Source organism: Triticum aestivum, chromosome 2A (assembly GCF_018294505.1).
Source record: "Triticum aestivum cultivar Chinese Spring chromosome 2A, IWGSC CS RefSeq v2.1, whole genome shotgun sequence".
Classification (NCBI taxonomy): Eukaryota; Viridiplantae; Streptophyta; class Magnoliopsida; order Poales; family Poaceae; genus Triticum; species Triticum aestivum.
The window spans coordinates 290,861,775-290,875,390 of record NC_057797.1 but is presented as its reverse complement, the minus strand read 5'-3'; the positions used below and the strand labels follow the sequence as shown (position 1 = coordinate 290,875,390).

At 45.8% G+C, this 13,616-nt stretch overlaps 1 protein-coding gene across 1 annotated transcript in view; it reads left to right on the top strand.

Annotated features, from left to right (window-relative positions):
• The window catches only part of LOC123188555 (UPF0613 protein PB24D3.06c), a 43,729-nt gene extending 32,457 nt beyond the window's left edge, over window positions 1–11,272 (top strand). Inside the window, exons 7-9 of the mRNA XM_044600718.1 lie at window positions 9,170–9,278; window positions 10,725–10,789; window positions 10,865–11,272. Of these exons, the coding sequence (XP_044456653.1) occupies window positions 9,170–9,278; window positions 10,725–10,789; window positions 10,865–11,012 (322 nt within the window). The 3' untranslated portion in view covers window positions 11,013–11,272. The remainder of the gene's footprint in view (window positions 1–9,169; window positions 9,279–10,724; window positions 10,790–10,864) is intronic.
• Window positions 11,273–13,616: the final 2,344 nt, after the last annotated feature.

Sequence of the window (13,616 nt, the reverse complement as noted above, 5' to 3'; positions counted from 1 at the left end):
GAAGTGTCCTTTGACGTTGCGCCGGCATGGGTGGCTCGCATGATGAACACGACAACATTCATCAGGGATGTCAAAGATGTAGAGGTCATTGAGGAGGTTAGGAATGTTGTGGCTAGCAAGGAAGTAGAGCAAATTGGTAGAGGGACAACAACAACTGTTGCTACCACTGAATGCCAAGCAGCACCAAGTTCAGCTCATTTTATCTATACAAATGAAGGTGACACTGAAAAGGCCACAATTGCTGCTTCATATAACTGATTCGGAGTGGGTTCTAGGCTCTGGAGCATCTAGGTATGTCAAGGGTAAATTCGGTGTTTGAGTCTTACAACAAGCATCTGCCTACTCACATAGGCACTATACAAACTGCCGATGGTACAAAACAACTGGTCGTAGGGGTTGGAACACTAAAGTGCAAGACCATCTCCCTATGCTCGGCGTTACATGTGCCATCTTTTCCTGTCAATTCGTTCTTGATGAGTGCTTTGATTGATCAGACAGATTGTTTGTGATTCTTAACAAGTTCGGTTGCATGATTCAAGAGTGATAGATGAGGCAGACGATCTGGACTAGCACCAGGCTTGGGGGGCTCTGGTATGTGGACTAGGGTGTCAGCTGCGACCATGGATGACAAGAAGAAGCAGATCATTATCCATCATTGTAGGATGTGGCATGTATCTTTCGACAAGATGACTAGAATATTTTCGGATGTTATGTGTGGAATAGGCAAGGGCAAGTTGACATGTGATGCTTGCGAATATGCTAAACACACAAAAGCCTCATATGTGAGTAAGGGGCTTTGGAGCATATCTCCTTTTATGCTTATTCATTCGGATGCACGGACTTGCCCAGTCGTGTTAGTGAATGGAATAAAATATTGTATTACCTTTATCGATTGTTATTCTTGTATGACCTGGATTTATTTGATGTGCCCTAAGAATGAGGTGTTTAGCTGTTTTCAGAATTTCCATGTCCTTATGAAGAATCAATTTTAGGTGTAGGTGATTAGGATTGACAATGGCACAAAGTATGTGAACAACACCTTTTGGGTCTCCTTGTTATTCTTCATCAAACTTCATGTCCAGACATCTCCCCTTCAGAATGGAGTGGCAGAAAGGAAGAGTCGGCATATTCTTGAGGCTGCTTAGTCGTTGCTGTATACGATGAATGTGCCCAAATTCTTGTGGAGTGAAGCCGTTATGACAGTCACATACGTGATCAACCAGACACAATCAAGGATACTAGGCATGAAATGTTTGTGAGTTGATGTTTGGAGAAACAAGGTTTGTTGTTCCCCCAAAGTTGTTTGGTAGTATATGTTTTGTTTGAGATCACCGACCTTCTATTGGGAAGCTAGATCCGCGGGCAATGAAGTGTGTTTTTCTAGGCTATTCTTCTAGTTAGCGTGGGTATAAATGCTGTTGTACCTCTGAGAAACGCATATTTGTCAGCATTGATGTCACCTTTAGGGAGTCTGAGCCATTCTATTGTGAGCTGATAGGTTTGTTGTTTGGAGAGCTTGACTACCTACACTCTGTGAAATATGGTCAAGAGGGGGAGAAGGCTACATCTCATAGGGTGATTCTGTGGGCACTAACTGATGATGATGTGCATGTTCAGGTCCAGCCAATAGTGGGTACAATTTTGATTGGTACTCTCCAGGTGCCTGTTTGGTACCGGTGGCAGAAGAATCCCCTGGTGTACTCACGACGACAACTACAACTGCAGGGGGAGCAACAAGGCAGTCATGAGCCACAAGTGCAGGGGAGTAGGACACAGTGGAACTGCCTATTGCGTTGTGAAAGGGGACACGTGAAGTAGTAAGGAAGGGTAAAGTGGCAAGGAAGGCTCTACTGCAGGATGTTTTTGATGACCATGCCATAGGTAATTTTGTGTCTTATGAGGCTTTGTCTCCTTCCTATAGAGCATGTGTTGCCTCTCTATAAACCGTGTCAATCCCAAAGGATTGGATGACTGCAAAGCAAGCCCCGAGGTGGCGTGAAGCGATGATAGAGGAGTTGGGAGCACCGAAGAAAAACAAGACGTGGGTGCTAACCACATTCTCGGCAGAAAGGAAAGGAGTGAGTTGTAAGTGGATTTATACTGTGAAGCATAATCCTGAGGGGAAGGCGGAACAGTATAAGGCTAGATTGGTCACGGGAGGATATAGTCAAACTATTGGAGTTGACTATGATGAGGCATTTGCTCTGGTGGCAAAGATGAACACGGTAAGGATATTGGTTTCCTATGCTGCAAACTTTGGGTTGAAATTGCACCAATTGGATGTCAAGAATGCCTTCTTACATGGTGACTTGTATGAAGATGTATACATGGAGATACCACCAGGTGTTGGTATGGAACAAACTACGGGAAGGTATGCAGGCTAAAGGAATCCTTGTATGGACTGAAGCAATCGTTGAGGGCATGCCAGATGAGCAATTTGTGATATGGGATATGGTCAACGTAATGGTGATCACACGGTGTTCTATAGACACACTGATAAGATCACCATTCTTGCAGTGTATGTTGACGATATTATCATCACTGGAGATGATGGGGAAATGAAGAGGATGAAGGTGTGTCCGGGCAAGAAATTTGAGGTAAAGGATTTGGGCAATCTAAAACTTACTTGGCATAGAGGTGGCCTAGACAGAGAAGTGAATATCTTTGTGCCAATATCCCATAACATGATAGAACAAAACATGTGGAAATTGATCGCTTCTTCATTAAGTAGAAACTTGATGCTGGGATCATCAGCCTTGCTTATATTAGCTTTGGCCAGCAGAAATGTAGATTGCTTGATAAAGGGACTAGGAACAAAGGACTGTAACTTGGCATGTGATGAGATGGGGTTGATAGATATCTACCACCCATCTTGAGGGGAGTGTTGAACTGTTAGGGGCCCTGCCCATCTCCAGTGATGAGGCCCATAGGGTCCAGCCCATGTGGTAGACCTAGAAGATGAGCTCGGCGTTGCTTGGAGTCAAGGCGACACACACATCGTACCACCTAGCCACTAAGCACAACTCTGAGTGAGCTCCTCTTTGATTCAACACATGGAAACATACTATAACTCTTAACACCCCCCCCCCCCCCCCCAAACTCAAGGTGGATCCACAACACTAAGTTCAGAGAGGGAAAATCCATGATGTGATGTAGTCTGGGCCTTCATAAAGAAAAATCCGCCAACTTTAACTCGAAAGGCACATATTGAAGAGCAATAACCTGATCATGCACACGAGCGCACACGGAAGAAGCATCAAGACACTAATATGCTTGGTGAGCTCATGCTTCACATGGTCGGATGCAATATTGATATCACTTGTACTGTCTGGCAAGAGGGGAGTAGGTGTAATAACAGAAACACCTCTGCTGTCAAAAGAGCCATAGCTTGCAACTGAGCCTCTGCACTCGACCAGGAAACTGCACTCTGTTTCTTCGTTCTCCAGGCAATGAGAGAACCATTGAGAAAAACACAGTAAGAAGAAAGTGAATGCGATCTAAAGGATCACTAGCCCATGTAGCATATAAATAGGCCTGAAACTGTAACGAACTAGAATGGGAAAAGAAAATACAATGAGAGATCGTGCCATGAACACATCGTAGAATGCGAAGAAGGTGAGTATAGTGAATCGAAGTAGGAACAAAAACAAACTGACTCAAAATATGAACATGATAGAGATATTCGAATGAGTGACAACTAGATAGACAAGACTTTGAACAAGATGCCGATAACACGTCGAATTAGACAAGGGGTCACCATCGGAAGCACGGAGGTGAACATTGAGCCCCATCCGAGTCTCTATACTTCTCTTGGGAAATAAAGAAGTCATCAAAGGTAGAAGAAACCTCAATCCCAAGAAAGTAGGAAAGAGGGCCAAGATCAGACATAAGAAACTGCTCACTAGGACATGTCTTCACAAAGGCAATGTACTCAAGTCCTCACCGGTGATGATCATGTCATTAACATATGGAAGAAGAAAAAGAGTCCAACCACTAGCAGAAATGTGAACAAACAGTGCAAGATCATGAACACTTGCCGGAAAACCAACAACAATCACCACAAAGGTGAAATGCTCAAAATAGGCATGAGGGGTTTGCTTAAGGCCATACAGAGAATGAAGAATACGGCAGGACATGCCATTAGGAAAAAAAAAGTGGTAAGAGTGCCTCGAGTAGCAACAGAAAGAAGTGTACCATCAGCTGTGAGAACATGAACAAGAGAATCGAGAGATCTAATAGAGGACAAGGTGGAAGAATCAAAAGACATGAAAGGAAGCTCTAGAATCTAGAACCCACGGGGATAAACCTGACCGTGTAGATGGTGATCCCTTAGTGTCGGAAACATTTGCCATAGAACCTGCAGCACCCATCGAAGAAGAACCTGAAGCGGCAACAGATGCTAATTAAAGATATCTTGCTCAGTCAGAGAGACAACCGAGGGTGTCAGAGTAAAAACACGAATCCCAGAAGAAGAGTTGCGCTCCCTATTGCGCAGGTGCAACTGCTTCTTAAAGCAATCTGACCCAGGGAGACCATCTCTGTTACAGTAGCCGCAATTAGTACGAGAGCGACCCTCACCACCAGGAGGAGTGGGTAGGAGCGACGGAGCACTAGAGTGAGAAAGAGCTGGTGCAGCAGGCGGCGTAGCAGGAGCTCAAGTAAACCAACACCATCTAGGTGAGTCTCCTTAGCACGAATCTCAGAAAGCGCCCCCATAAGAGAACACGACCATGAGCAAATAGTTGAGCGTGCCTCGGTTCAAACTCCTTATGAAACTAGTAGACGGGCTGAAACTCCAAGTCTAACCTAACGACATGGCAGCATTTGCATGAAGCACAACCAGTAATGCGGGTAGAAATCATCAATAGTGGAGTCACCCTGCTTAAGAGCATGCTCGTGGCGATCCACCTACTAGTATTGGGCATCACCAGAGGGCTAATAGCACTATCGAAGATGGGTCCACATCTTGAAGACGTTAGTGAGGCCATAAACTCAGAGGAAAACTAAGGTAGAGCACTGGCCCTGAGAACAATTGCAGCATGAGTATCATTATCAAAGCACCGAGTCTAGACAAACAACTCATCATGATAAGTGAGAAGAGCCTGTTGATAGTCCAAGACCCGTGCTCATAAGTAGCAACTGCAGCATTGTTGGAGTATTTTTTGGTAGATTCCTTGATAGGGTATTCGGCCAGAAGAGTAGATCCGATGGTAACAAGGGCAGAGTTTTACCTAGGTCCAGGCCCTCGTAGAAGAGGTAATACCGTACTCCTGCTTGCGTATATTATCTGTGTATAGGGGTTACAAAGATCGAGGGATTGAACAAAGCTCTAGGGTTCTGTTGTGTCTATTTGACTAGCCTAGCCCTAGCTTATATGGGTACCATGGTCTAGGGTTACATGATCTAAGTCGGTAAGGAGTCCACTGGATGTCGGTTGCCTTGTCTTGTACTCCAAGCCTTCTGGGCCCATTACGATTGTAGAGCCCTAGGTCGGGATGATCTGCTCATGACATAACCGGCCTATGGGGGCCCAGGCTGGCCTACTCAGGCCAGCTTCCGGTAAGGTGAGGCACCCCTAGGCCGTAACATCGTAAGTAGCCCCGAAACTAGTCTTCAAATCTGACTGCCTCTTGGTTGGGGTCGATCTGCTGGCACTGGCCTTATTAGCTTGTCAGAGTGGAAGTCGGTTCATGAAGCTCCCCTATTCTTGAATTGTCGGTGTATGTAGCCGTCCACGGTGAAGTCTTCTCGTGAAGCTGGCTTCCGTAGGCCGATTTCCTGTATAGTACTTGTGAAATCTATTTGAAGCCAGAGGTCAGGTCCTATGGAGGGACCGGACCGGGCGCTGGTCCAACAGGGCGAACCGAACCACCATTGTCAGGTTGGCCGTCAGTCAACGTGACATGCGTGTGGGATCGTGGTGCCCATCTGAGCCACGTCCCATCAGTCATTATGACGTGACTAGATGACACGTCTCGTATTGGATGACACGTCTCGGACGCCGGCGTTATTAAATGCCTCAATCCCCGCGCGCATCAAGCGTGGGATAATTGGGAATTGGGAGGCTAAATCTGCTGCGTGTCACGACAAGGTCGCACCGCTTCCTTTTCGTCTGGTGTTTATAAGGGAAAACCACCAAGGGGTTTCTGCACTTGGCCCTTTTTGTTCTTCTCCATCTTGCTTTTAAGCGCTCCGCTTCCATTGTTGTCGTCGTTGCTGCTGCTCAATCTCCAAGCTTTCCACTCATTCCATCTCGCACCGCCCACGTACGCAATCTTGCCCCCATGCCTCCCAAGCTAGGGAAAGACCCAGAGGCCGAGGGGCACCTCCGTGGGCAAGGTAAGCGCCGGCAAAGAGTGTCGAGACAACAAGGGGAAGTTGAAGGTTGCATCTGACACCAAGCGCAAGCGAATGACGTCCACTGCCACCGAAGGGCATCTCACACACCTCATCGAGCTGGGCAGTTGCCGCTGTCCGAAGTCGTTGAGTGTCGCTTGCTGTGACGACCAACGCGAACGGGGAAGGCGTCACCGAGGTTGTTCCACGCCCGCATGGCAGCGAGCACGTATGCTTTATCCCATTTCTTCGCGGTTTGGTGTTCCCTCTTCATCCTTCTTTAGGGAACTTTCTCCACTTACTACGGCCTCCAACTCCACCATTTGACCTCGAATGGCATCCTCCATATAACATGTTTCATGGCCCTGTGCGAGTTGTTTCTTGGCTGCGAGCCGCCCTTCGGCCTTTGATGCTGCTACTCCTCGGTCAAGCTCCAGACCATTGTGACAGAGACCTGCGAGTGCGGGGGTGCCGCCATCACCAAGGTGGCCGGATCCAGTTACCTCGACGGAGAGTTGGTCGAATCCAACAAGAAGTGGCACATCAAGCTCGGCAATCTGCCAATATCCTGACTCATCGAGGCCTTCACCCTGGTTCCACCAAGAAAGCGCAATTCCTGGAGCTCAAAGTACACCCCGGCCGGCAGCAAGGAAATCACCAAGCTGTACCTGATAGTACTGGACTATGCCAAGCGCGGGGTCACCATGGTCGAGCTCCATGTTCCCATAGCATATTCTTCAAAGATGGGAATATGTGGTAGATGGGTCAATAATTCTTGCAAAGTATGTTAGGAGTTGTTCTTGACTCCATAAAAATTTCCAAGATGCCCCGAATTCCCACAAGATGTTTTGGGAATCCAATCCGATTATGTAAAATTCCTGCAAGGTATTTTCTAGTCAAATATGGCTATAAAACTTGCGGAAGGGGCCTGCATTCCCACAAATATTTCTGAGGACGAATATATCTCCATGAAAATCCCGGCTTAATAGGAATGATTGACTACTAATATCAATAAGGTGCACCTTCTCTTCCGGGAGCCCATCTAAAAGGAACCTTATGTTAAGCTTCATGCACTAGCCAACGCAACTGAAAGTCCGAACTAATGGAAAGGGCTAGGCAATCCACATATAGACTTCAACACCCCCTCTCACGTGTGATGTGGGGAAGTCAACACGTGAATAGACTCAGAGGTATGGCTCAAGAGGCCTATACGTGGACAGCGAGAGGGGCAACAACATTTTTTTGATAAATTGGGAAAGCCAGGACTTGAACTCAAGATCTTAGGCTTTGATACCATGTTAAGCTTAATGCACTAACCAACGCAACCAAAAGTCTGAACTGATGGAAAGGGCTAGGCAATCCACATATAGACTTCAACACCTTAAAGTTAAGCGTGCTTGGCTTGGAGCAATGTGAGGATGGCTGACCAGCTGGGAAGTTGATCCCGGGTGCGCATGAGTAAGGACAAAGTGCGCAGGAAAGACTAGTGTTGGTTTGTGGGGCTAGTCTAGATCCTAGGTGGTAGCCAAGCGCAACGACCAGGAACTGGGGTGTTACAACTGGTATCATAGATGACCCTCTCAGGTACACGGGCGTGTGCGGGTCAGCTACGCGGGCCAGTGGTGCATGGTGCGTGTGGCCGTCGTGGCACATGGCATGACGCATGTGCTGGACTGGACGCATAGATGTGTGCCAAGAGCGAATGTTCCTACTGGGTCGACAGGGATGTCGATTCCTTTGAGTGGGGGTATTCGTGACATCTCGGCTTAATAGGAATGATAAACTAATATCAATAAGGTGGACCTTCTTTTCTGGGAACCCATCTGAAAGGAACCTCAAAGTCAAGCGTGCTTGGCTTGGGGCAATTTGAGGATGGCTGATCGACTAGGAAGTTGATCCGGGGTGCGCACGAGTGAGGACAAAGTGCGCAGGAAAGACTAGTGTTGGTCTGTGGGGCCACTCTAGATCCTAGGTGTAGCCACGCGTAGTGGTTGGCAACGGTGGGTGACCCGTGGGTTGGACGGGGCGTTACACCAAGGAAGCCTCCAAATAGTGTATGGATTCTCTCCTTAGTGTGCTACAATCCACCTCCTAGCCCAACTAGAGGCATATGGGCCAAAGGATGCAAAATTATGTAGTTCTACCCTCCTTACTTCAAGGGTAGCCTTGGTCATTTGTCAAGGATTCTAGGCTCTATATGGCCTCCCATGAGCATGTAAAAGTCACTCCTGTCTTGAGTAAACTCAAGAGGAAGGCCACTCTCCCTGTCTAGCTCTCTCAGGAGAGTTAGGAAGGCCAAGATGCGGAGTTCGAGGGACGTTGAAAGTCCCATTAGTCAGGAGTCGTGGGACTCGAAAGCGGAGACAAGTGTTCCGTGCGGCCGGCACCACTCTCGACGACCCTCCCATAGGACGTAGGTCGGGCTCCCACAAGGTAACTGAACCTAGTTAAAAAACATCGTCGTGTCACTTTGTTGAGTGTACGGTGATCTTCGCTATAAGGCCGCCATACGCACCATCTCCGACTCATCCGTAACCACGTTGCGAAGGATATCCCTAGTTGAAAGTTCATTTTTGAACGTCAACAAGACTCATCGATGGTAATGTCTTGAGAAATCCACAACCATCGACCAAGAAACATGCCAATTAGCTTAAGAAACATCACCTGCGACAGACCCTAAAAGCCAATGCAGAAGAGGGAAGAGAGACACAAACTCGAAACATTTTGGTTGCATATCTTTTATCTTTTTGGATCTATCTGGCAGTAGTTAATATGATCTCTATAGGGATTTTTACATTGACTTTTATTCTAATTATACATACAAATTCTGTAGGTTCCACTCCCTTTGTGCATACATGGGTGATGACGATATGTTCAGTTCTGATCTTAGTGAAGATCAGCTGAAGCAGAGACTTGGTCATATGTCAACCACACAGTGCCTGGTATTGTTACTCTTTACTATTTGACCTTGTTAAATCACTTAAAAACAGGAAGTTCTTCAGTGATCTCATTGCCAAGAATGATAGTAAACATAATATTCAAGTTGTCCATTCTCTTCTGATGGCAGGGAGCTTTGTGATTCTTTCACGATTTTTGACCTTAATTTTATGCTGATCAATGGTTTTCACCATCCATATCGCCAAAGATTTTTTGGGGATTTTTTTCCATTAAAGAACCTATCAGTATTCCTATACGAAGTTACACAATCTCTGCATGTCATTGACTTTTTATGTGCGATGACAGTATCTGGGACTTCAAATAGCTGGACTTATTGGTAGATAAACAACACAAATATACCATGGTGCTTTTCTTAAGCACTTCATGACTTCTGTGGAGATAAGAAATGAATATCTTGGAAATTAGTACTAAGTAGTCATTTGCTAAGAAAATATTTCATCAGGTATTGAACATCATGTTCGTCCCTGCTTTATCTTTTATGACATGGACAGTTGGATGCTTGCATTTATACTAGAAGCGGACGTGCGCTTTGCCGAGCCGCTTTTCGATAATAGGGTCCACTTCTTTTTTTGCGCTTCTACCTGTCAAACCTCAGGTCAGAAGACGATGCAGCCCTAGGCCTGCCCAGCTGATGAACGGATCCCTCTCCTCAGCAAGCAGGACATGAGAGGTAGTGCTGACACACGGAAGGTCAACGGCGTAGCGGAAACCGCTCCCTTCAGCAACAAAGCACCTCTACAGCCCTCCCGCACAATCACAATGCCACAAAGAGCAGCCCTATGCCCATGAGCCAACCACATGGGTTATTCCCCACGCCCCACGGAACCGAAACCCCACGAGCGACAACACATAATACACAAAGCCTTACATGCACGCCACTCATACCCACAGGTGGGCCCATCAGATGTACACAAGCTCTCCACGGATTGACAGCCAGGGCCATGCGATACGTCCAGCCCTGATGCACCACAAAGCTCCCTTTGTATGGAGTTTGGCATTTGTACTCGATTTTTCACCGCTCAACATACTGACCTGACAAAGCAGAATGAGCCAGCCACTTACAGGTGGGTCCACAAGCGCTAACCACAGCCCCAATGCACCAGAAGCCTCCCTTCGTACGGAGCTTAGAATCTGTAGGGATTGGTACCAGTGTACATGTAAAGATGACAGTTGATTTCTAAGATAAGATGAAGGCACAATGCAAAGATACTAGAAATTAAGCTGCATTTGGATTAAATGGTTATGAACCGGTGTTCTGAAAATTCAATTCTTTGCCTCAATGCATGTTGTGAATTTAAGTGTATGCTGCAAAGTGCACAAAATGACTTACTTTCGTTGGTGTTGTGCATGGTTGCATTATGAATTCAGTTTCGAGTTTCCGACTTCTTATGGCTGCTGAATTTTACATCTTGTAAGTGTTTTATCCGCAGGTTATTTTTTCAATGGCGGATGAGTATGTCCCTGAATACGTCGATAAGAAGGCACTTGTAGACAGGTGAAAATCTAAACCTAAATGGAGCAAATACAGATCCAATATGGTAACATAATCAAGTTACATGTTTCACTGCAGACTCTGTCGTGCACTTGGAGATTCAGAGAAAGTTGAAATAAAATGGGGAAACCATGCTCTTTCCAACAGGGTGCAAGAGGCTGTCGAGGTTATTGTAGATTTTGTTAAGAGGGAGGGACCCAAAGGATGGGACGATCCATGGAGCTAGATACAGCAGTCATATGATGCAATCTTTACCCCCCTTTACCTGTTAGAATCTTTCATTTTTGCAGTTTTATTGGTCCAATTTTCTGTGTACTAATGTTCTGATCTATTTATTTTATTGCGTAAACCCTTGTCTAGAACTTGATTTTCGATCTCGTGCTCATCTGTGGACATTCAGATTAACTGTTTGAAAATTGTAAGTTGTAATGCTACTATCTCTGGAATGTTCCTCTTTGTCTATTCAGAATTGTTTTTTTAAGGCTATTCAGAATGGTTAGTTATGCAATCATAATCGTGCAGAATGTTCCTCTCTGTGATTCATTATGTCACCCTGGAGTTATATATTTTTTATATGTTTCACAAGGCATGATATTGGATGTAATAACATACTCCCTCCGTCCAAAAATACTTGTCATCAAAATGAATAAAAATAGATGTATCTAGAACTAAAATACATGTAGATACATTTCCTTTTATCTTTTTTGATGACAAGTATTTCCGGACGGAGGGAGTATTATATTATGGGAAGGAGGGAGTAGTATCTTGTACATTTTTCATTTGACGTTTAACCATTGTACTTTCTTCATGACAAAAACAAATCTTTTTTCATTGCATCTCTGTTCTTACTCTATACGGCTTATTCATAATATTTAGTAATCATCTTATTTGCTGACATATATCCTATTATATAGTCAATGATATATTCATAATATTTAGTAATCACCTTATTAATGGTTTCTTGTTTCTTTTTGTCTTTGGTTTAAGGGATCTTTAGTTCCGATGAACACTCCGCTTTTGTGGACATGTCCGTGCTATATTCACTCCATTTTTGTTTCCGCTAGTATTCGTTTCTGTATTTGTTTTCAGGGTTTCTGTATTAGTTTTCGCTTTCGTAAAAAATGAAAACAAAAGTGGCGGCACCTAGTTCCGACCGTTTCGCTCCGTTTTCATCCTTAGATCTAGTATTACTTGCCTATACCTTTTCTTGTAGTTCGCATCAATAGATGTTTTGGTACACTTGTAAATCCATCATTTTCTCTGGATGACAAAGTTTAACCGAGTTGTTCCTTTGTTTTTTACCGTATGTCTGCCTACTATTTCCGTGGTTTATGCTCGAGATTTGTTCTATGTAAAGGCTCATCATCAGCTATGCTTTTTCTCCTCCCGTGAGATATTTAAACCCCCAAGACAACTAGAAGAGCATTGCACAACATCTTGCAGAAAGGACCCCATGAAAAATTAGTACAACTTTGGGGAACCCAAATGCAAGACAACCAACCATCGTTGTCATACTTTATTGTCGCCGAAGCTTTGCCGAACAAAGAGGAGTCACCAACTTGCCTAGAACCAAACAAATGCCATAGCAAACAGTGTTGTGTTGCGAGTTGATGAAGCGGGCCGCTGCGCGACCCGAGACCTGGTGGTGGCTCGTTGGTCGGGGATCATCGCCACGCTCTTTGGCCCACGGCCTTGCCTCCCTCAAACAAACCGTCGAAGAGGAGATTAGAAGATGCCATCCAGCAACCATACATCATGTGCGGAACCATCAATCTTCTAGATGAGGTTGTTACCATCATGCTCGAGCGAGACATTAGCTGCATCCAGAACAAGGCCATCGACCTCGGCCACATCGTTGGAGCAGATGTCCTCATGGTGGCGGGATTGAAGCACACATATCCTCCACAAAGTAGTCGCCGCCCTTACGCCAAACTTGCTTGAACACGGTACCAACCCGATCCAGCACCGAGTATAGAGGATGCTACATCAGAGAAGGATCTGGAGACAGTTTATTCCCCGCCGCAAATCCACCAAAGTGGAGACCATGGAAGGCTGAAATTCTAAGCAAACTAGCCCTATAAAGCTGCTACTACACAGCACGCGCACAGTCTAGTGACCCCCCCTCCCTACCAGATCAGGGGAGGAGAGCCGCTGGAGACAACGTCAGTGAACAGTTTGCCTCTTCTCCACTGGGAGGAGAAGAGCGAAGCGAAACAATTTCTTATACATGATGACATCTGTTTGTTTGTCCTATCGAACACATTAACGTACGCGCCATGGGCTCGGACTGGGAACAATATTTGCATCGAGAGATTTAACTAGGCAGGCGCTCGTGTGGGCCAGTCATCACGACTGCATGGGCGAGCCTTCTCGCAGAGAAAATTGAAGAGAGAGCTATACACCCCTCTTGAAAATTGAAGGGCATCTCGACGATCAAGAGACTATCTATCTATACGGATGACGTGGCCATGTTCATCAGGCCGTCGAGCTAGGACCTGAATGGAGTGAGGAACATTCTTAACTTCAGTGAAGCTTCAGGATTGCATATTAACTATCAGAAATCTTCGGCCATCCTGATTAGAGGAAGCGAGGAGGACAGAGCTAGGGTGGCGGGCATGCTTCAATGCAACATTGCCGAGTTCCCCTGTAAATATCGGGGGCTCATGCGGGCAATCCGAAGCCTGACAAGAGCGGAGTGGCAGCCGATGCTTGATAAAGTCAGTAGATTCGTCCCTGCATGGCAACAGGGACTGACTCAAAGGCCCGGCCGCTTAGTCCTGGTGCAGTCAGTTGTAGCAGCTAAACCTATCCACCACTTCATGGTCATGGA